General features: G+C 57.9%; 2 protein-coding genes across 3 annotated transcripts; both read right to left on the reverse strand.

The window, feature by feature from the left end:
- Positions 1-7,210: 7,210 nt before the first annotated feature.
- SMIM41 (small integral membrane protein 41) lies at positions 7,211-7,562 on the reverse strand. The gene has a single exon (XM_075552966.1). It carries the CDS (start codon positions 7,543-7,545, stop codon positions 7,276-7,278), a length of 270 nt encoding a protein of 89 aa, XP_075409081.1. The 5' UTR covers positions 7,546-7,562; the 3' UTR covers positions 7,211-7,275.
- Positions 7,563-9,361: 1,799 nt separating this feature from the next.
- ATG101 (autophagy related 101) lies at positions 9,362-15,114 on the reverse strand. Of its 2 annotated transcripts, XM_075551651.1 has the most exons (5): positions 14,806-15,111; positions 14,335-14,459; positions 13,837-13,982; positions 11,977-12,303; positions 9,362-10,037 (listed from the first exon to the last, which is right to left on the reverse strand). In XM_075551651.1, exons 4-5 carry the CDS (start codon positions 12,226-12,228, stop codon positions 9,633-9,635), a joined length of 657 nt encoding a protein of 218 aa, XP_075407766.1. In that variant the 5' UTR covers positions 12,229-12,303; positions 13,837-13,982; positions 14,335-14,459; positions 14,806-15,111; the 3' UTR covers positions 9,362-9,632. The 2 variants fall into 2 exon arrangements, with proteins under 2 accessions (XP_075407766.1, XP_075407767.1); XM_075551652.1 differs by lacking the exon at positions 13,837-13,982 and having other exon boundaries at positions 14,806-15,114.
- Between the last annotated feature and the right edge of the window lie 7,777 nt (positions 15,115-22,891).

Consider the following 22,891-nt stretch of genomic DNA (forward strand, 5'->3'; position numbering starts at 1 on the left):
GCCTCGACTCAAATATCCCTGCCTGCCTTCCCCTCCAGTCACCCGGCAAGTCTGTCTCCACCATGGGCCTGTCTCGCCTCCGGCACCGCGCAGCCACGGGCTGAAATGCCCTTACGTGAAGACGGGAAGCCTGGTGGGCACGGCTCTCTCCTGGGATGCACGGGGTGCCCAGACTTGGAAGTGCTTTGACGGCTATGAGAGTTTGGCAGGTTATGTGAGGATCTCTGGGTGGCACCACCACGTAAGCAATGGACGACGGAGTCTGGCGGCTCCAGCCCACCTGGAAGCCCCTTGGGAGAAACTGCTGGTGAGCACCTTCTCACAAGTCACAACCCTAAAAGCCCAACGCAGGAATACTCTGACACGCACGCGTGGCCGGGAGCTGGAATCGACTCACTCACTGGGTGACACAGATCCAACAACCCTTCTCCCTGAATGCAGACTCGTTCTCAGGGGCCAGGGCCTCTCTGTCTTGCTTACAACGTCTTTTTGGCTGGTGCCTAGTCCGGTGGTGGCTGCTCGGTCAGTATTAGGGAGTGGACGCGTGAATTACAGACTGAATGCGGTCATGGGCACTCGGGAGCTTGCAATGGGTGGAGCTGAAAGTGTCAGCGCCCGTGAGCAGCGCAGAGGTGGCAATTCAATCTAGCAGAGTGAGGCCACCAGGGCACAATGGCGGGAGAACGCCCAGCCCAAAGCCTGAGGGCCACCACCGGCAAGGGCAGGTCCAGAAAGAGCAGCAGGGTGCGATGTGGTGGTGGTGGTGGTGGTGTGTGTTGTGTATACACACCAGCAAAGGGGCAAATAGGACACGGGGCTAGGGGCTCCCAAACCTTGAGGTGTGCACCCTCTCCTTGGGGCTCTGGGGGTGTTCCATTACCCCAAGATGCTAGCCAAACGAACTCACTGCCCCCGCGTCCACACGGACTCACAGCCACCCTCGAGCACGGGGTGGAACTGCCCCTGTGGGTTTCTGAGACTGTAACACTTCCTTCACAAGAGCAGAAAACCCCGCCTTGCTCCCTCGGAGCAGCTGGTGGTTTCGAACTGCTGACCTTGCGGTGAGTAACCACTGCACCAGGGCTCCTTCATCATACTAAGGAGGAAGGGGATGCAGGGCACACCCTAAGTGACAGGGCTGGGAGCTGGAGGCCCAGAGGTGTGCGGGGGGTCCCCCGTCTCAGCTCCTCCCCTCGGTGCGCAAGCTCCCCCGCAGAAGCAGAAGTCACAGCAGGGCGAGGGAAAGGTCACGGGTATGAGCCACCTGAGAACTGAAAGTGGGAGGGCCTACTGAGGGCTGGAGACTTGGCGGTCAGGGAGGCGGGCTGGAGAGGAGAAGGGAGGAAGTGGGTACGAGCCTGGGGAGCCCTGTGGAGAAGCTTGGCTGATGAAGTGAGCCACAGGGTGACGGCCATCTGGTGGGCTCTACCTCAGCGACACAAAGGCAGAGCAGGCCTGCCCCAGGAGGCTCCTCGTGGTCCCAGTCTTTAGGGAGGCAGACTGTCTCCTCTTTCTCCTGAGAGCAGCCGATGCCTTTGAGCGGGGGAAACCAAGGGTGAGCGGTCCAGCAATTTACCCAGGGCCCCCAGGGCCCCAGAGGCGGCAGAAGACCCCTGCGTTGCCGGGCTGGGTCTGCAGAGACGGTGGAGTCCCTGGTCCCAGAGGTGGGCTGGAGGGCTGGGCCAGAGGGCAGCGTCTTCATCTACTGGCTTCCCTTTTTCTAGAAGCAGGAGGTGAGACCATCAGCCGAGCCTAACACACACGCCAAGCACAGGGGGAGGGGTGGGTGGGCCAGGGTTCCGAGAGGACAGACAGCTCGTAGTGGCACAGCATGAGGATAGAGGACTGCCCAGTCCGGGGCCAGGCAGTGGGGGTTCCAGTGGGGACTGGTCACCATTCTCGGGGCCACGGGTGCGCCCACGAGTGTAGGCCTTCGAGGCTCTCCGTAGCCCAGGTGCAAACTCAGAACAGAGTCACAGCCATCCCAGGCTGAGCTTCTACCAGCAGGGATCGACAGAGGTATGACATTAAATACAAGCAAGAGAGTGAGGTCCTGAGAAGCCACGGTCTTGCACTAAAATGCCACATCCGGTGAGTGGCTTGAGGGAACAGAAGTTTGTCTGTCGTCTCAACAGGTCTGGGGGCTGGGAGCCTGCATTCAGGGCATCAGCTCTCAGGAGGGTCCTCCTTTGTCTCTCACCTCCTAGAAGCTGCCAGCAGCCCTGGGCTGAGAGATACAGCCGCCTCCGTAGCGTCCTCCCCTGCCCACACCTAGTCTGCCCTTGTCCCGGGGACACCACTCAGAAGGGATTAGGTTTAGGACCCATCCCACTCTGGGATGACCTCATTGCAAACAAAAGACACGCCCCATCTCAGTAGCCGCTCCAATGTACACACCCAGGGCTTCAACTTTAACTTTCTGATGCAAACTTCAATCCAAGGCAACATTGAAACTGGAGGGGAGGAGGGAAGTGGGGGCAGGAGCAGGGAGGGAAAGAGAGAATAGACCTGAATGAGGGACCACAGCAAGGATGATGAGGTGAGCAGGTTGGAAAAATCAAAGTGGTGGCCTTAAGACATGGCATGGGAATGAGGGATGCAAAGGGAGATCTCTGTTGGGGGGGGGGAGTCTTATGCTAAGACAATAGAAAGGTTAGTTAAGACAGGGAGGGCTGAGCGAGAACAGGGAGACAAGCCCCAAGTGGAAAAGATCCATAGGAGTCAGGTGTGAAATTCTTCAATGAAGTCAGTCTCTGGGTGGTGCAAACAGTGAATGAGCTGGGCTGCTGACTGAAAGGTGAGAGGTTCAAACCCATTCACAAGAGTCTCGGAAGAAAGGCCTGGCGATCCACTTCAGAAAACTCAGCCTGACCACTGACCACCCTGTGGAGCACCGTTCTCCAACATAGGGGGGTCGCCCTGAGTCCACTGGACTGCAGCGTGCAAATGGGCCCAGGAAAGACATCACTGAAGACAACTGGGGAGGAGTGGGCGACTAGGGGAAGTAGAGACCACAGAGAAGACAGAAGGAAGGGTGTCCTCCGCGTGGAGTTACAGCAAGAAGAGGCTGTGGAGCCTGGGCTGCAGGCTGAGGCGTTGGACGGTGCTCCCAGCAGTGGCTGGGGCTTGGAGGCACTGAGGCACAGGTAATGCCTGTGAGCCAGAAACCAAGCTTGCTGCCATCGAGCTGCTGCCGACTCATGGTGACCGTACAGGACAGAGTAGATCTGCCTCAGTGGGTTTCTGAGACTGGAGTGCTTTATGAGAGCACAACGCCTCCTTTTTCTCCCAGCAAGTGGCTGGTGGTTTCGAACTGCTCCCTTTGTGGTTGGCAATCCAACTCATAACTACTGAGCCACCCATAAGTGCATGAGAAAGTACTCACATGGTACAAGAGTACCCTATAAAAAGTTACAGCCCTCCCTCTCTGGGCCATGCATCCCTCTTGGCTAGCTCCTTCCTTGGCCACAGCAGATGGTAAGGGTACCCGGGGCTTGTGTGGTCCAGTGCACATGCTCACAAAGTCCACTCCATCTCAAAGTGCTCTGATCAGGATGGGACTAGATGGGGCCCAAGCAGGGACTGGCAGAAGGAAGAGTCCTTGCCCATACTGGCCACACGAGGGCAGCCGAGTGCTGGCCCGAGGCACTGTCCACCATCCACCACCATCACCCCTCAACTCCTCAGGGACCAGAAAGATGTGGATGGCCACCAAGGAGGGGGTGGTGGTGGTTAGGGGCCAGCAGCCCGTCAGTGGAACTGCTAGAAACAGAACTGGAGAGAGAGAAACAATGAATTCCAAGAATCAGAAACCAGGAACATAAGACCGCAGCCCCCAAACTTCCATCGGCTGCAGATTTAATGACAAGTCACAAGAAGTTTTGGAATCCAGGACCCTAGCCCTCTGCAGGCACTGACTGGCCACGGTGGCCTGCCCCAGGCACACATGGGCAGGGGCATGGCCAGAGCCTGCTGCGCACCCTGAGCCTCCAGGGTGGTGGTCATTTCAGTACCTAGGTACTCAGCAGTCACCAAGAGGGTTCCTTCATCCCTGAGAGCTGCCCCTCCGGGCCCACGCCCGAGCACACTCAGAGCACAGAGGGGGCAGTTCGGGGTCAGTAGCTGGTTGCAAAGGTCCCGGTTTGAGGTCTCGCCACAGCCCAAGTTATTGCCAGTCTGTCATCTGTACCAGAGGTGGCTGGAGTCCCTGTTGGGGAGGGTCAATCTGTTGGGTGGCTCAATTCAGGGACAGGGGAGTTGTCCCTCCCATGCCTGTGAAGGAGGATGGAAGGAAATCAGGTGACCATTAGCTGCCTATGAAGACCCCCAAACTGAGCATGCTCAAATCCAAGGCCCCAGCCAGGTGGGAGGTACATCTGGGCGGCCCAAACTAGGCCAGGCTCATGACCTCACCCAGGTGGGCTCAACCCAGCCAAAGGGGTCGACCAATACCTTTAACCCTGCCTTCCCGGCCAGGGGGTGGGCTAGGATAAAGGCAGAGCACAATCTGGGACTCTCTTAGCCCAAACTCTGGCTTCCTCAGCCTCTGGCCCTTTCTCCCGCCCTCAACCCCTAGGTCCCTGAGATCCCTCCCCCAGTTTGGCACCCATGAGTGCTCTCTTCCACGTGGTTGTTCATGTCCAGTTGTGAACTCGCTCAGCTTGGCACATTTCCCTGAAACAGCGTGTACCCTTTCCAGACTGTAAAATCTACAACTTGTCCTGGCCTTCATAAAAATCCACTTGGATTACAGAACGGGCTTCAGCGTGAATCTTTCACCATGCAAAGCCAAGAACCCACTCCAGAAACCTTACAGATCTGTAAGTCTCCCTCCCCCTCTGCACACATACCCCTCTCTCGGCCCCCCACCAACTTTGCTGGGAAAGGAGCTGTGTTGTAAGGAAGATGAGAAATGGATTCCAGGGACCTCCAGCAGCCTTTTCCAGCTCAGCATGAAGCTCCAGTGCTGGAGGAAGGGCAAGGCGGGTCCCAGCCCATCTGCCACCTTCAGTCCTTCCGGAGACTGCCCAGGCTAATGGGGTGGGTGAGGTGGGCGGAAACTCAAGCCTCTCCGCTAGTCCAGATGCTGGCTTCCTTCATGATGCTCAGACCTGCGCCCACACCCTCACCTCTTGCTCCCAGCTGGGGTCTGAGGTGGGGTGGCAGCAGCAGGACCCATTCCCCAATTTTCCAAAGACCCCCAGCCTGGTGACCTCGACTAAAGTCAGAGTTCCCCCAGCAGGCAGCTTAGTTTCTTCCCCTAGGAACAGAGGCCACCAGGAGCTGAGGAGGCAAGGACAGGAAGTGGGATGCAGTCTTTTTTCTGCCCTGCCCCCAGTGTGAGCGGACACACAGACATTGGGTGCCCCTCCCATCGCCATGGCTCTCTGGACCGCCAACATCTGCACTGAAACCCAAAAGGCCAAATGGAAAATCCTTGAGCTCTGACCCCCAGCTGACTGCTTGCATATTTTGCATTCATGTGTAACAGTTCAGCTGACCCTTTAAGCCCACCCTTCAGGACCAAGCCAAGGAAGCTCAGCCAGGCCACCAGCTGGGAGCTGCTGCCGGGGCAAGGGGAGTCTGAGACTGTTGGTAGCAGCAGGAAGGTCACTGGGGATGGCTTGGGCCAGTGGCACAGGGTGTGGGGCTGGAGGACCTGAAACTGCATTTCATATGTGGGGAGTGGGGGGCTTATTTTGGGAGGAGCACATTTTCCATCAGCATCTCAAAGAGGGATGGGCAGAAAGAAATAAAAGGAACAATAGGGGTAACCTAAGAACAAGCCCCCAATTTGGGGTCAGAGTACTGTCCCATCTCTCTGAGTCTCCACTAGCCCATTTGAAAACTAAAGGCATTCCCAGTGGGTCTGGAGACTCCTCCAGCCCAGCTGGGGAGGAGAGGGTGGCTCAGGACTAGGCCAACACAGGGCTGTAAAGTCGCTGTGTATCTCTGACCAGAGGGCTGGGAGAACCTGGATAGAAGGGAAGTGGTCTCCACTCTCTCCCAGGACATAGCAGAGAGGAGGCAGGTGTCCCCTGAGTTGGCCTGGCCACCTTTAAGCCAGGAGCAGCAAGACACACATACAGCCCTCTCTCCACGGGGGTGGAACAGTGGGCCTAGGTGAGAAGCCCTGGGCTCAGCAAGGCCAGTGTGGCCCAGCAGCCCAGCCAGGATTAGCCACAAATCCTGGGCTGTTCTGTGCAGGGATCACACGTCGTCATGCCATCGGCTTCACAGCTGCTTAGCCGTCCTCTGCCCTTGCCCCTCACCAGCCCCTCCGCACGGGTGCCCAGCCTGTAGCCCTTCTCAGAGGGGCACAGGGCCCTCCTCTGCCCTTGACAAGCAGGGCAAAGGCTCTAGGGACGGAGGACAAAACTAGTCAGTCGCCCCCACAAGGATCTCTCCCTCAGGAGCAACCAGGTAGAACACTGAACAGAGGAAGGGGACTTGGGCCACCCGGCCGTCCCTCCAGATGGCTCCTGTCTTTGGACAGACAGAGGAGGCAGGAGCCACAGAGCCCCCACAGCTACGAGGCCTCAGCCCCAGCTTCCAGGAGCAATGTGTGCCTGAGGCCCCCAAGCTGCTGGGACTCAGGTCATCACTGCCACCCCCACCTCCTACACACCCTCCACCACCAGCACCCAATGCTCCTTACTCCACACTACATCTGTCCCCCAACCTGAGTGGGGGTGTGGGAAGGAGCCTCAGCTCACCTTCCATGCCCTGGGCCCCGGCTCTGCCCTCAAATACTCCAATCCCTGTTCAGAGGATGGGTGAGAGAGGAGTACAGAAGAGAGGGGGAAGGTGGGGTACCAAGAAAAAAGGCTTCCCCTTCCCTAAGCCCTAAGCAGCTCATGTCTGTCACTAGGTGGGCAGAGAGGGACAAAAAGTGGAGGGGACAGCTGCTAGGAGGGGACAGCAGGCAGTGTGGGGGAAGCAGCCTTTTCCCTCTGACCCCTGCTCACCTGGACTGGTTGCAGGTCCCACCTGCTGGGGATTGGGAGACCTAAACCAGAGCCACTAAAAAGCTGATTCTCCAAGCTAGGTCCCCAGATGCATCCCTCAATATAGAGACCATTCATACCCACACCTGCCTACTCTGCACCACCACCACCACCACCCCGCCCAGCCCCGCCCCCCCCCACACACACACACACCTGCCTGCGGCCTTCACTCCGGATACTCACCTGTTGGCACCAGCATCAAGGAAGGGACAGGTATCCTCCTGAGGGCAGCCCGCTCCAGCCAGGCCCCCTGCCCCCCACTCCAGGCCTACAGGTGGTCTTCACCCCCACCAACCGGCTCAGCCTCGTGAGAAGCCCCCCGCTCACGGGCCAGGAGCGCGGCCAGGCCCTGGGCCCGGAGGAGGAGCGCGCCCCCCAGGAACACGACCCCACAGAGCACAAGCAACGACAGCACGACCAGCACCGCCGCCTGCACGGCGCGTGGGCCCTCGGCGGGCTCCGGCGGCGCCCCCGACTGGTTGCAACAGGAGCTCAGCCAGGGAGCCCAGGCGGCAGGGCCCGCCTGTGAGCCGTTCATGCTCCTGCCCAGATGTGCGGGCCTGCCACGTGTGCGGGAGCTCAGCCGCCGCTGGGAGCACAGGCGGACCAGTCGACTGAGGGGAGGGACCTGAGAGGCGGATCCCCGGAGCTTAAGCCCCAGTCCCCGCCCAGCAACGAGGTCAGGATCTTCCTAAAACACTGGGCCTCTTTTCCAATGTGGGTTCCAGCCCCTCCTTCGGAGACCCTCAGCCCTAAGAGGCGTTTGGCATCTCCTCCCCAAGGCCTCCATTCAACACACCACCTGTACTCAAGTGAACCCGCCTGTCCTCGACCAGCAGGGTCTCCCAGACAGCCCCTCTCCCTCAGCAAAGGAGGCCTAGGGGTTACACCTCCCTCAGGGCCTGGAAAGAAATTCCAGACCCCCATGCCGGTGCTGGCTGCAGACGCCATCCGGAGTGCTGGGCTTTGTCCATGGGTCCAAACTCAATTAGGTGGCCCAGGAGGCAGCCTCCAGGACATCGAGCGACCCTACCCTTCCTTTCCCATCATGCCTGTGGGCGCCTCCTTCAGCCTCCACTGCAGGGGGTGGGGATTAGGGGGTGAGCAGGAGTCCTCTCTAAGGCTACCCCCAATCCCTTCCCTCTACCCTGGCCATCAGCCTCCTCTTCAACAATGCCAAAAGGGCCGAGATGTGACTGCCCTGTCCTCCAAAGGTAGCCCTCTGCCAGCTGGATGGTGGGAGGCTGGAATGGAGTCCAGCTGCAGGAACAAACGGAGAACATCCGGGGAGGCGGAGACGAAAGAAAGGTGCCCTGCTCAGGGTTCCTGAAGACCTCCTTCAGCGACTCTCAAGCCTGCCTTCAAAAACACCACCCACCAGTCAACACCTGTGCCAGTCACCTGCTCAGGAGGGCTGCCAGCTGGGAGGAAGAGAGGACCTCCCAGACGGCAGGAGAGGACTCCCCAGACAGCAGGCGGCTAGGCATCAGTCACTGGTCACACATGATCAAGAACCTCCTGGGAATAAGCCTCCCACCTGCAACTCCCTCTCAAAGTCCCTGGGCCCCCAAGCTCCTGCAGCTACCCAGATGTTAGCAGTCTGCAGGTGGATTCCAAGAGATCAAGGGCGGGGGTAGCTGGGCAGTCAAATGTGCAAGCACTTCCTGGGCAAGCTGGACCATGAGCAAGACCCCTTCCACACACACACACACAACCAATGGGCTTACAATTGCCCCAGGGGGTAGTCAGAGGACTGTAAAACATGGAATAGAATGACATTCAGTGAGTCAGTGAGTGAGTGAGTGAATGAATGTGTGTGTGCAACAGCAAGCATGAATTACCAGAGCAAGGTCTTAACAAGCGGCCAAAGCCAGGCCAACCTGGGCAAGTGTCACCAAACACTAACTGGAAGGCAGTCCATCTCTCCCCACAGAGAAGCGCTCCAAATCAAATGGTCCATCTGGTGTGTGTTGGGGTGGGGGGTGGTACCTGAGGGGGTTCGGTGAATATAAAGAACATACTCTGTAGGACCATTATGAAGCAATACCCACAACCCACTCCCCTCCATGGAGGTTAGCAGACCAATGCTTTGAAATAAGACCCAGTACTACAAAAGCCAGGGCTGTTTTCATCTCCTAGGAAGGAAGGTGACAGCTCAGACACATCCACAGGAAACAGCCCCTGACCCCACGTCCTCACCCTGGGGGCTGACTGTGGTCACCTGTCTGTGCCAGTGTCCAAGGAAGAGTGGAAACTTTCAGTCATCCTCTCCATTAAGCCCCTGTTGTCTTGGAACAGCTCCCTCAGTCCATGCCATGCCCATGCCCTCCCCGAATAGAAGAGACAGGCCTCAATCCAATCTCACATTCTCCGCTTTATTTGCCACCCCTGGTAGGAGCTCTTCTGTACAGTGGAGGGGGAGCAACAGTGTATGGCTGGACTGGATAGTGAGCAAAGGAGGACCAGAGGGACTGGCGACCACAAAACAAGGAAGCCAGGAGCTGTCCTTTCCAAGTGTGCGCCCAGCACCCAGAGCAGGTGTCCAGCTCCCCAAGGGTCTCAGCAGTAACTTCCCCAGATACCAAGGCCTGGGAGCCACAGGGGAACCCCCAGCCGCAGTGCGCCCTAGAGGGCGAGGGTGTCTTTGATGAGCCTGCGCATGGTGGTGGTGACGGAGGTGCCCAGGGTGTCGGTGATCTGGAAGGAGATCTTGTAGAGGTAAGGCTGCACGTCCCGCAAGCCGGTGTCGAACACGTTGTCCACCTCCGACTGCGTGGGCATCTTGGGCAGGTACTCGTGGCGGTTCATCACCTCCACGATGTTGATGATCTTCTCACACAGCTTCTCGCCCACCTTCTCCCGGCAGATCTGCCGCTCCTGCTCGGTGGCCAGGGCCACCACGTGCACCTTGACTGTCCACACTTCCCATGGGATGCACTCGTCTGAGAACGGCCAGCGTGACTTCTTCTTCTGGTAGAACTCCAGGGACATCTGTCCTAGTCCGTCGCCACCAGAATTGCGCAAGGCATCCTGGAGGGGGGGAGGGGTAGCCACAGATGAGGAGGCCAAGGCCTCTGGAGACTTCTTCCCCCATCCTATGCGCCCAGGGAAGCAAGCACTGTCTCTCTCTAGTCCCTCAGGATGACAGGGGACAGGGGCCCAGTAAGCAGAGGGTTTGTGGGGAGCGATACTGCAAGCTGCCAATCTGAGCTGAATGGTAGGCAAACCAACCAAATCTATCTCCTCTCCAACTCCTCCAGTTTGTCAGGGCGAGACAGTATGGGAATCACTACCTCTTGCAGCTCACACTCCATGCCAGGCAGCGCACACTCTCCCACCAGCTCCTCTTCACAACTGAGGCAGGCATGTTACCTCCACTGCAGTCGGGCAAAGTCAGGCTCAGAGACAGGCGTCACTTGACAAAAGCCGCACTGTCAGGGAATGGCCGAGCCAGGATTCTAATCCAAGTAGTGGGATTTCCAAACCCATGCATTTCACCTTCATGGGAAAAGGCCTTCTCCCTGCACAGCCCTCCCAGGGGGCCCTCGTCCTCTCGTCCTTGAAATATTCTCCACAGCCCCTAATCCTGACACCTCCTTCCTTCCCCTCAGGCAAGTCCTACAGTCTTCTCCATGCACCCTCCCCGGTCCTGGCAGCCTGAACACTTGATGGCAATCCCAACTCGGTCATTTTCCAGAAAGCTGGCTGTTATAAAATCCTCATTTAAAAAGCAAGAAACCAGGGAACCGAATGCGGAAGAAACGGGAGGACAGATGAGGTCTGGCTGCTTCTGCTTCCTCTGGGAGCATGACGGACCATCGGGTGCGAAAAGCAAGAAACCCCACCCCACACTCCTCTGCCGAGGGCAGCCAGAACCCCAAAGCTCCCTTCCGTCTGAGACTGTGCCAACACAGCCAAAGTCACCTGGCTGTAATGAGCACTAACAACGGATGACTTGGTATACTCGCAGGGTGCCAAGCCCTACCCCAAGAAAGTGCCACGTGTGACTCATTTCAACCACAGGTCCGGCCTACGTGGTGTGGACTGTGAAGAAACTGTGGCCCAGGAGTGATTCACGCAGCCAAGAGCACACACTTAGGTGGCAGAACCTGCTCGCAGCAACGCAATTCTGCAGGCTGTACGTGGACATGGGCGCGGGAGGGCCCAGCCGAAGGGGAGAGCTAGCTTTCTGAGGCTGCAGCAGCCTAGGAGAGGCTCCACCTGACGGTAGGCAAGCCCCTGGCAGGAGCCCACAGTATAGAGGCGCCCCAGCAATCCTCCTCTGACCCCCGAGCTTGTGCCTTTGATTTAAAAGTAGACTGCCTTTGCTACTGCCCTAGGATAGTGAACTCCCGAGATTCCACATGCAGGCAAAATCAAGTCACCCCCTAGTCTACTTTCCTGGGGTCACCAACACAAAGAGTCATGTGTCCCTTCCTCTTGACCACTCACTCACTGCCACCAAGTCAATTCGGACTCTCGACGGTCCTGTAGGACAGGGTAGAACTGCCTCCGTGGGTTTCTGGGGCTGTCAAGTTTTACAGAAATAGGAAGTCTTATCTTTCTCCCGAAGAGTGGCTGGTGGTTTTGAATTCCTGGCCTTGCCGTTAGCAGCCCCCGGCTTACCCAGTATTCCACCAGGGCTCCTCCTCCCCACATAGTCATGTGCAAACACATGTCACAATGCCCAATGGCAGCACCTCTCTCTCGGGGTGTCGTTTCTTTTTAAGAAGGAGAAGCAGAAGCAAAGGCCTTGGTAGAAAGTGGGTGGAGCTGGAGAAGAATTCAAGAGTCCAGAACTCAGGAACCGGGCTCATCAGCTTCCGGGGAGGACTCCCTGCTCTCTCTGCTTGCCAGGGGCATTCTACCAACTGTCCCACCCACCCTGAACCCAGCCCGCCAGCCCTCCTCTCTGTCAGGCTGATGGGCAGTCTCACCCGCCTGACAACCCGCCAAGCCACACTCCTACCTTGAATTCCCCAACAACCTTGCGCAGGGCCCGGTCCAGCTCATCGGAGGAGACACGCACGTAGGTGAAGTCGATGTAGTCACAGTCGACATCCTGGGTGCCCACAGTGCCGATGGAGTAGGTGCCCTCCTTCTTGTAGTGGAACTTGCCCGTGCTGCGGTGTAGCAGCACGGTGTGCAGCACGGCCAGCATGGCCTCCTCCACCTGCCGCCCCTCCACGGACACCTCCAGCACCTCCGAGCGGCAGTTCATCCCGCAGCTGGTGGCCCACCTCGGGTGGAGGGACAAGGATGGCGCCGGCGAGCGTCTGCCCACTCAGGGGCCAGCCTATAAGGGCAGCCCAGTTAAAATGCAGGCACTTCTGTCAATCTCTGCAGGCTACCCGACCACCGCCACCTTCCAGGCCTAGCCCAGCCCAGCTGGCCTCCATTGTATTTCTGCACGTACAAAGGGGCTTCAAATAGTGTGGGGGGCGGTACGTAAAAGAGGGTAGAATCTTCCCACACACTCTGTTTGAAGCCCCCTCATACATGCAGAGTCAAACTCTCACGAGACAGGAAGAGGGAGGACTTCAAAGTGACCAGTCCCACCAACCGGCCCAGGCAGGCGCTCCAGGTCTGGCGTCCAGTGCCCTTCACCGCAAATGCTCCCTGGGCAGCACCAGGCGGGCTGGCAGAGCCCTGGCCCAGAGAAGCTGAGGGCCGGAGACAGGTGAGGCAGGTGGTGAGACAGCCAGGGGAGGGGGAGGAGAAAAGGAAGCTGGCACCTGAGTTCCTGGGAGCTGCGTTAGGCATCTGGACTCTGCTGCGGGCAGAGGAGAGTGAGTGGTGGCATCCCCTGGCCAAGAGCCTATCTGTGCACCAGCAGGTGAACTCGGGCTGAAGGGCCCAAGGGTGACTCTTGACTATCCTGCAGTCATCCTGACTTTGTGAAAGCCATGAATGCTCCGCTGCCTGACCCACAGCCGCACACACACCAAATCTCATACGCCATTTCAGGGGTCACCTGAACCCCAGGGCAGACTTCAAGGCTGGCAGGGGCAGTGACGATGTTCATGGCCAGTGGGTTTGGGATGTGAACTGCAGCTCTCCTCTCACTGTGACCTTAAGTGAGTCCCTCGGCTTCAGTGCCCTGCTCTGTGCATGCGGGCTGTTGCGAACATGAATTAAGAGCACGTATACAAAACACAGTCGTAAAATAAACGCTGCCTCCTGAGCAAGACAGCCTGGGTTGAAACCACAGCTCTGCCGCGTCCCCACTGTGCAACCTTAGGCAATTACTTAACTTCAATTTGGAAAAATCTAAAAAATAATAATAACAGGAACCACATGGAAAGATTTGTCTCCAGAAATGAGCTACTATCTATAAAGCACGTGAAATTATAAAGCCCTTAAAGCAGTGCCTGGCAAGTCATAAGCACTCACAAGCATTAGATGCTACAACCGAGTACGATATTCTCACTGCTGAGCGAGGAGGCAAAGCTACATTACAGCAGGGACAGAGAGGCAGGATTGAGTAACTTGAGCCTGGGGCAGAGGGAGCAGTCCCATTTCTTAGTTCACACTGTTCAGTCAGAAAACTTCTCTTTGGAGTGACTCCACAGCCCAGCATGCCGTCTTGGTGACTATTAAGCTATTCCTGCAGTACAGCCACATGGTCTTGGTTCTGACACCCGGAGCCCCTTAGAAGCTGCCTCAACACTTCCTCACAGATGGACCTTTCTGGCCCATCCTTGAATCCCAAGCATGCCTGCTGGACATCGCATCCCACCTCCTCTGGGTCCTGGCTCCTCCCCTGGAGTAGATTCCACTTGATCTCTGCCAGGCAGCGAGGCTCAGAGAAGATCAGCCCTCCTCTTACCTGTAATCGGCAGTTCCCCCTTCACTTATTCTTCTCTCTGCTACTAGGCAGACGGCTCTCTGAGGACAGGGGACTGACGGTATGCTTCTCAGCACTGTCGACTGGATACCCCAATCAAAGTGGCAGCTCCAGTTCTCCTCCTCCTCCTGGAAAGCCAGGTGCTCCCTGAGGTTGCTGATCCGCAAGGACTCCCTCACTCCTTTCCGGACGTTGGTTGCCCATTCAGAGACGCCCAGCTCTGTTTCCCCTTATTCCACAACTTCCCCCTCTTAAACTTCACACAAGCCCAACTCCCCCAACCCCCATGCTCAGAGCTATCCTAGCCTCCACTCCTCCAGGAAGCCTGTCCGGGCCGGCCGGGGCCAGCCTCCTCCCCAGGGCGGCCACCTGAAGTCTACGTAAGTCGCCCACACCGGGAACTGGAGTACTCCCCAAGGGGGCAGGCCTGGTAGTCTCGGCCCTCTGGTCCCCGCCGCCGTCCACAACCCTCCAACTTACGTGGACCGGCCGGGGCGCGGCCACTCAGGCTGGGAGCATGCCCCTTCCTTCGCTCCTTGCTCCCAGCTCCCGTGGTCGCAGGGGATGAAGCCGCCGCGTACGGAGGGGAAGAGCCGCGAGAAAGTCTAAAGGCAAAACCAGAACGCTCTTGAGACGGACTAAAAGGCAAGACCAAGCTTTGGCTCCGAAACCGGAGACGCAGGCGGGGCGCGCAGACGACTTGCGATTGTCGCACCGCCGCTAACCGAGAACCTCGGCCGTCCGACGACGAGGGAGGCGCGGGCACCTCTGCAGGCTCGGGGGCGGCGCCCCACCACGAGCCTGGCCCGACGGGGCAGTTCGAGGGGCGCCCTCCCTCCCGCCGCCCCCGAGAACTCCCGAGCTGTGACAGGCGATGGGAACGGTCCCCGGCCTACTCAAACACCAGCCCCCGAGCCCCCCGAGCCCCCCCAGCCAGCCGGCTGCACTCACGGCGGGCGTCGGACCTCCGCGACCGGAGAGCGCCGGCACAGGAACACCGTCCCCGCGCCTCACCGCCCCGGCGTGCCGGGCGAGCTCGGCCTGCGCCACTGGCCTCCGGGGGGGGCTCGGAGCTCGGCCACGGCCTAACGTGAACGCCGCTCGCCACGGAGGTTCTGTATTCCCAAAATCCGAAGGAATCGCCTACAAATTGACCTGATATCTGTACGCTACTCTTTGTGGGTTACGGCTCGGCGTTTAAGATTTGAAGGTAACAAGTATCCCCCCCTCCTTTGGACGAGTCCATTCACTCGCACCCTCGACAATGTTGTTGTGCTCCGGCTGGAACGACCCACTTCCGCCATAGAGACGGGCGGCGGGAAGGGAGAGGAGAGCCGGATGGGCCCTGCGCTGCCGCCCTGAGGCCGGGAGGAGTCATCGGCGGCGAAAGCGCCCCTGCAACAGTAGCGGTCCCGGACGCTGGCCCGAGAGCCTGGAGCCCCACACGACAAGGAGCATGCCTTCCGGGGATGAGCCCTAGGCAGTGCTGCGTGACGCTGTGCTGCGTGACGCTGAGCAGCCGGCAACACCCTGTGTAGCCCAGCACCCACAGCAGACAGGGTTGCCAGTTCTGAGCCCACAGGTAGACGCTGGAAAAGGGCTCCGGGGAGTGTCGACCTTGCTACAGTAACGCTAATCAGTACTCCGAGGGGACCAATCTGGAAACAATTCTTAAAAGACTGATTGTAATTCTGCCATGGCCTATGTGACCTTTGTTTATCACGTATCTTCTCTGATTTCCTCCTCTATAAAGGAGATCGCCAGAGATAACTTATGGAAACCCTTTGTACACTGGAAACTGGTGGATGAATGTGAGTAGTTTTTAGTATGATGTGACTCCTTAGGAGTGCATTGGGCTGTCCATGTAGATTGTAAAGCCAGACTTGGTCAAACGTATTACCATTGGGTTAATTCCCCGATAGGCTACCCTATTGGGCAGAACAGAACTAACCGATCCCTAGGGTCGATGAGTCTGTAAAATGTACAGGGGCTGGGAGCCTCATCTTTCTCCCGAGGAGCAGCCAGTGGCTTGAACCACTCACCTTGTGGTAGCAGTCCAACTATTACTAGACACGGACATATGGGCTCATATCGGACTTATGAACTTGATCTGGACTGGGCTGGGTCTTGTACATAAACCTCTCTCTTATACACATGAGTGTCTCTATGAATTTGATTCTCTAGTCTACCCGGACTCACACAACCACTATCCACCCAAACCTTCTGCTATTGAGTTGATTCCTATTTGCAGGGGCCTATAGGGTAGAGTAGAATTTCTCCTTGGGATTTCCAAGCCAGGAAATTTCTCCTGCAGCCATTCTAAACCCCTCTCCTCTGCCTGCCTTCTCCCCACACCTGCCCCCTCTCCCTTCACCTCTCCACCAGAGTCTGCCCTCATCATGTAGCCCTGTTTCTGTCTTGGAGAGGGCCGGAGCCAGGAGGGATAAACCTGCCAGCACTACCTACCAACAACTTCATCTGGAGCCTGGACCGACCCAGGAGATCTATCAAGAGGAAATAAATCTGTGAGGAGGAGAGAGAAGGAAATCCAGGAAGATTGGGACCATCCTGGGGTGGAGAGGACCAGAACCTGCACCCCAGACACCGCCAGTGAATGAGGGGAGTAGCTTGAGTACTCTACCCCCTGGACACCCTCACTCCCAGGGCTCTTCCACACCATTCCCCTGCATCATCATCATCATCATCACCTCTCCCAACCACCACACCTCACTGGGCACCACGCTAGCACTTCACCTGCCCTATTGTGTGGATTTCTCCAACTTCCTGTAACAGGGGTGTGATAGGTAGGTTTATTGTGCCAACCTGGCCAAAAGGAACATGTGGGATTAATCGGGTTGCAGTTTGATTAGAGGGCAAAGAGATCAATGGCTCTGCGAGACCCTCCCTCTCTCTCTTGCTCGCTGGTGACCAGAGTGTGCTGCAGCGTGCTGCTGCTTTAGCTGGCTCTCTGCCTCAACCTGTGAGCTACACTACTGTGGGCCAGGCCAAGCCATGGAGCATGTCGCTAGAGTTTGAGGCGCCTTCAAGACCTGCTTCGCCACACTGCTGGTGTGTACATCGCTTGAGCAATGCCTTGTATTGCTTGCTGTCTACGTTCCATCTGAGCCTGCTTCCTTAAGCTCCCGAGCTTCTGACTGTTGCCGACCCACCCTGCTGCTTGCTGCCTGTGGGCAGACTCTGCTTGCCTTGCCCCAGGGAGGACTCTGCTGTCTTCTTCCTTGACCTTGGACCCACCCGGCAGCCTAGGAGAGTTGAAGGACTTCTAGAATATTAACCGTTCCACAGAGTGAGTTGAACCGAGCTCTCTGTCCTGCTGTGTGGGCTGATTGTTACATTCCTTCTCGCTATATGAACCTATCTTCATATATCTATAAAATCATGAGTGTCCTGGTTTCATTTCTCTAGAGAACCCTGCCTAACACAAGGGGGTGTTATCTTCTCCTCAATTTACAGATCACAAAACTGAAACTGAGGCTCAGAAACATGTCATGGTCTGTCAGAGGTTTTCAGAAACATGTCATGGTTTCCCTTCATGCCTCTCGTTTTCTTACCCTACTCTCCTCCCTGCTCCCAAACTTCCTCTTTCCAGGGAGCCTCGCCTGCCCACCGGTGGGTAGAGTGGAGCCCTGTTACCTCTCCTACCTCAGGCCCAGATGTAAACCAACCCCTGCCACCCCATGCCTTGCAGGGCCCTCTCCCCTCACTGCACCTCAGACGCTGGGTGCCAGTGGGGTCTCACGGAGGGGGAGGGCTGTCAGAAAGAGTCGTAGCTAAATATGGGGGTTATGTGTGGTAAACTTGCCCGTCCTCTGCTCCTATCCTGATGGTCGCTCATTCAGTCACGCCACACATATGCAAGTGTCCGGGCCCATGTCAGATCTCGATATACCCAAATGGCACGAGAGACATGGCAGCGGGCTTCTCGGGAACCAGAGGGACCATGATGGAGGCTGCTGCTGTCAGCTCAGAAAAATAGGAGCGGCCTGGAATAGAGAGCGGACAAATTCTAAGTGAAGAGGACTCTCACAGCCTGCCCTCAGCAAGTTAGGAGGTGGCGGGACACCAGAAAGGAACTGGAGCAGCGGCAGAGACACAGGCCAGCAACCTGAGCAAAAGGGCAGGGAAGGGGGGCTGGAAATTCCAGGAAGGAGTGGAGCTCCTGGGAATTCTCCTGGGGAGGTTTCCTGAAGAAGTGGAAAGAAAAATGCTAGACCAGGAATTGAGGCTGGAAACCGAGGGTTCAGAGGCTAGGAAGGGCACGGCCAGAGAGAGCCAACTGTCCCCAGAAGCGACTGCAGCCCCCTGAGCTGCGCCTTGCAGCAAAAGCCAGCGGAGGGACCTTGAAAGCCAACTCAAGACCTTGGGAGGAGACAGCTGACTGCATAATGAGCGTGGCCCCAGATGGCTCCACCTCATCCTGGTGTGTGCCCAGAAGAGAGCCGAGCCCTAAAGCTAGCCGGGCAGGCCTGCCCCCTGCCGCTCCAGAGCTGACCCCGGTGACGTCACAGGGAATGAGTCAAAGCCCAGCAACAATAATGAACGGGACTGACGTCAGCCCAGAGGCTCCTGACGGTGGTCAGCTTGGCTGGGCAGTGAGTACCCTGCTAACTGACTGACCCTCCAGCCCCCGGCCGAAGGGCAAGGGGTGCCAGCTGTCCCCTTAGACACCGGCCCCTGGGATGCCGGGCAGGGGCTCCTGCAGTCCCCCTACATCCACCCCTATTGGGCTGTCACTTTCAGACCCCTCCTGGCAGCAGAGGAAATGACTGGGCGGTGAGAGCAGCAAAGGGCGTGAGAAAGGGGTGCCTCCCAACCGGGCCCGCGCAGGCAGGCTCCAGACCTGGACGGGGGCCCAGGGCGCATGTCTGCTATCTGTCCCCCTCTGGGACAGCCTGCCCTTCGGCGATGAGGAAGGAGTGTGTGTGTTGGTCTGTAAGTCTATATGTCTGTCTGTCTCTCTCTCTCTCCCACCGACAGGTTGGAAATGGGGTGGGCAGTGGGGAGAAGAAGGCTTTATTTCTGTGTGTCTGTCCCTGTGGCAGACATGTGGCTGTTTCGCCACCCCTAGTCAGGTCCCTCCGAGGAAGAAAGAGGCAGCTGTCTGCTCCCGCGAAGATTTGCCCCCTTGGAAGCCCACAGGGGCACTTCTACCCTGTCCTTCAGGTCGCCAGCTATGCTGCCAGTCGGCATCGACTTAAGTAGCAGTGGGTGAGGTAGGGGAGGCTCTGTGAGTACCCCTGGGGACTAGGCTTGTTTTTCTGTCCCTGGTTTTCTTGTCAAGTGGGGGCATCTCTGCAGCCTGATGATAATGTCCCAGTTATCCGGGACCCTGGGATGGGGCCTCTGTTTCCAGCTCGGCCACCTTCAAGCCTGAGTTCCATGGAGGACAGAGAGCGCGCCCTTCCCTCCGATGCCCCTGGGTGAGAAGGGCAGCAAACTAGCTGTCGCTGGGCACTGCTTCCTGCTAACACAGCATGTACCAGGACAAGCCCCACACCCCCCGCACAGCCCTCCCCGGCCCAGCTGCCACCCCCGGCCCCCAGGGCCATGCAGGGGCTGATTTATGACTCTGGGTTAGGGCTAAACGGTGCCAGAGACTGGGTCAGACCTTGAGGAGACCTCTCATGGCCCCGGAGCCCAGGCTGGCAGGATCAGGGCCCCGCAGGCAGTAGAGGCAGTCAGAGCAGATCGTGGTAGGGGCAGGAGGCCGGAGGTCCCCAGACTCCTGCGTGCAGCCAAGGACCCCAGTACGTGCCTCCTGCCCTCAGAACCTGTCTGGCACGTGTTAGGAGGGGAATATAGGGTTGGAGGAGAGTTTTCCCAGTGTTGCATAAACTCCTTCCTGTCCTCACCGTGGGGAACCGGGGGTTCCATGTTCCCCTGGACAGCCAGTCAGCCAGGGGTTCACTCACAGCCCCCAGCTGAGCGCCAAGGAAGGACATGAACTGGAGGAGGGAAGGAGGTGAGGTTTGGGGTAGAAATGGCTGCCCCCGGGGGGTGCTGAGTTCAGGCTGCCTGGGAACCAGAGCAGCCACTGGCTGAGGCTATGGGGCTCTGTGGCCCCGGCCAGACAAGGCTGGACGCTGGTTGACAGTGAGCTCGCCCTTTAGCCTCATCCTCTCAGGAGAAACAGCAGCTCTGGAGTCTATGCAGAAGAAAGGACTCCGGGGTCTTCCTGCTTCTGGACATAAACCCAGGGCCTTGTTGGGGTAGCCAAGCCACACCTCGCTGAGGCCCCGCCCAGCGCCTCACGCCTGCCAGCCTGCTGCTTTCACCCCAATGGCTCTTTCCTGTGCTGCCTCCCACCCACCCCCTCCCCGGGCATGACCACATGGTGAGCACACGGGCTGCTCAGAACAAACCGAGTGGCACCATACACTGAGTCCAGAATGGCTGCCCGTGATGCCCGTGACCCTCAGACACCCCACAGCTCCCTCAAGCCTGGCCCTCACCACTTCCCTCCATCACCAAAGCAGAGAGCCCAGCTGTGGGGCATCCCCCTCGGCCCCCAGGACACCTGAAGCAGAGCTGTGGGGGACATCAGCACCTAAAAGGGAGCGCTCAGACCCATAACCACCCCTCCTAGCCACAGTGGTCCCTTGGGGCTGAGGAGAGGGTCAGAGCCTCTGGGCCCAGAGCCCAGCGTGGGTGGGGTGGGGGGAGACAGGGAGGCAGGCTTCCTGGGTCTCTCCATGAAGACAAACAGCAGGCTTTGAGGACTTGGAAAATCCCGCCCGGGATTCCAGGCCCTGCCGGCGTCACTGCCCTTTGACTATTGTCCCCCGTCGGAAACGGGCCCAGCCCCCAGCCAGCGGGGACAGAGCGGCCATTGTGAGGCCCCACCAAGCTCAATGCCCCCTTGTTTGCCCTCCCAGCCCGGAGCAAGACTTGGAGGCCAGTCCTTCCAGTTGCTGGGTGGAAAGAAAGAGCCTGCCTCCAGGCTCCAGTCCTTGGGTGGGGCTGGGTGGGGCAGGGTGGGGCTAGGAGCTAGGGAAAGGGGGAGTCGGGTTGGAGAATCAGCCCTCCCACCTCTATACCCCAATTGCCAGTGTCCCCAGGAGCCAAGGAGACCTAGCTATGAAGTGACCCCCGATACACCCAGGTCAGCCCCTGGGCCACCAGGTGACCTTGGGAAAGTCATTTCCTGTCTTTGGGATGAAGTCTTTGCCTTGTAAAGATAACAAACCCCAAACAGGCCCTTCATCCTCCAGTCAATCCGCACTCTTGGCAGACCCAGGTGTGGGAGAGCAGAACTGAGCTACAGAGCTTTCTTGGCTGCAATCCTTACGGAACAAAATCGACAGACCTTTTTTTTCCATGACAACCCTGGATGGGCTAGAGCCCCCAGGCTGCCGGTGGGCAGCCAAGAACAAACCACCTGGGTTACCCAGGGGCCTTCACTGGGCGCATGCCCTATGCCGCTCCCAGAGACCTAGCAATGGTAATAGCAACCACATATCACGTTCCACTACGGGCCGGGCTACTGAGCCCTGGTGAATACGAGTTGGGCTGCTAACCACAAGGTCGGAAGCTCAACACCAGCAGCTGCTCTGCAGGAGAAAAACAGAGCTTTCTAGTCCCGCGGAGTGGCAGGCTCGGAAACTCCCAGGTGCTGCTCTCTCCTGTCCTATAGGGTCATTGTGAGTCAGCATCAACTGATGGCGGTAACAGGCGAAGTTCTTTCTACATGACCTCTAGCCTTTGCTACAACGCTACGAGGAAGATGTGGGTGTCCCTAGTCATAGGCCGGCCACACAGGAGAGGGGTTAAGAGCAAGAACTTGCTGGCGATGGAGTGTGGGACAAGCTCCTTAGCCTCTCTCTGTGCCTCAGTCTTCATCCCCCATCGAGGGTTTATAACCAGAGAGTACTTGTACGCACCAGGCAAAAGTTCCTCGTCACCGTGGGTGGAGCATTTCCCAGCAGGCTCGGCTCCCAGCCGGGGCATTACTCCCAGACAGGGATTGCTGTGGACCCTGCAAATGGAGAAGAGTGCAAGGCGTCCCAGCCTCTCTCCTGCTCCTGAGCAGAGAACTAACTAGTTCACCCAACTCCCATCATCAGGGGCTGCCCTCCACCCCCACCTCCACCCATTCCCAGGGGTGAGAGGAATGGGGCGCACTGTATTCCGGGCTCCTGCCAGGTCCCAAAAAAGCAAATGAGCTAGGATGAGCTCCGAGGGTGGTAAAGGGGCCCAAGCCCTGCATGGGCCTCGGGTTGAGGAGGATGTAGGTTCATGTCCCTCAGAAGAGTAGCCCCCAGAGCACCCCCATGATCCCCGATACACTCACCACAAGCAGATTGAGCTGAGCTCCACGCTGTGTCAAATCTGAGCGTCTGGGGAGGGAGCCAAGAACTCCCCAGTTCAAGCAACTGGTAACCTTGGGCATGGAGACCCCATGGGGGCGGGGGGCACCTGGCACAGGTAGGGATCTCAGAATCATCTTACCATGAAGGCAAGCGCTACCAGCTACTTGGGTCCTCATGCTGGGGTGCCAGCAGGCTGGGAAGAAGGGATGTTGGCACTGGGAAAACATCGTACACTAACAACCCGGCTCCCACCACCATGGAGTTCATTCCAACTCAAGGAACCCTATGGGATCGTGTATGACGGCTCCTTAGCGTTCCTGTCGATTTTTCCAGAAGCAGCCAGCCTCATCTTTCTCCAGCACAGCAACATTTTGAGAACCGCCAACCACTCCCTTAGCAGCCCAGGGCTTAACCCAAGGCACCACCAAAATCCCTGTAACTGCTTCTACTACATCAACTTACTTATCCCAGCTGTGGTCAAGCACCTCTCTCTCCCCTCCAGGAGGTAGGGTCTACCCCATTTCCCATTTTACAGATGTGAACATTAAAGATCAGTCACAGGAAAGCACTCGCCGGATGACAGAAGGCCTGCTCAGCCACCTCCTACCTGGATGTTTACTGTTGGAAACCATTCTGCGTGCTGGACATGACCAGCCACGAAGCAAATGGCCCCGTGACCCCTTTACCCTGGGTGTTGTCAGCGGCTA

The sequence above is a fragment of the Tenrec ecaudatus genome, chromosome 6 (assembly GCF_050624435.1).
Source record: "Tenrec ecaudatus isolate mTenEca1 chromosome 6, mTenEca1.hap1, whole genome shotgun sequence".
NCBI lineage: Eukaryota > Metazoa > Chordata > Mammalia > Afrosoricida > Tenrecidae > Tenrec > Tenrec ecaudatus.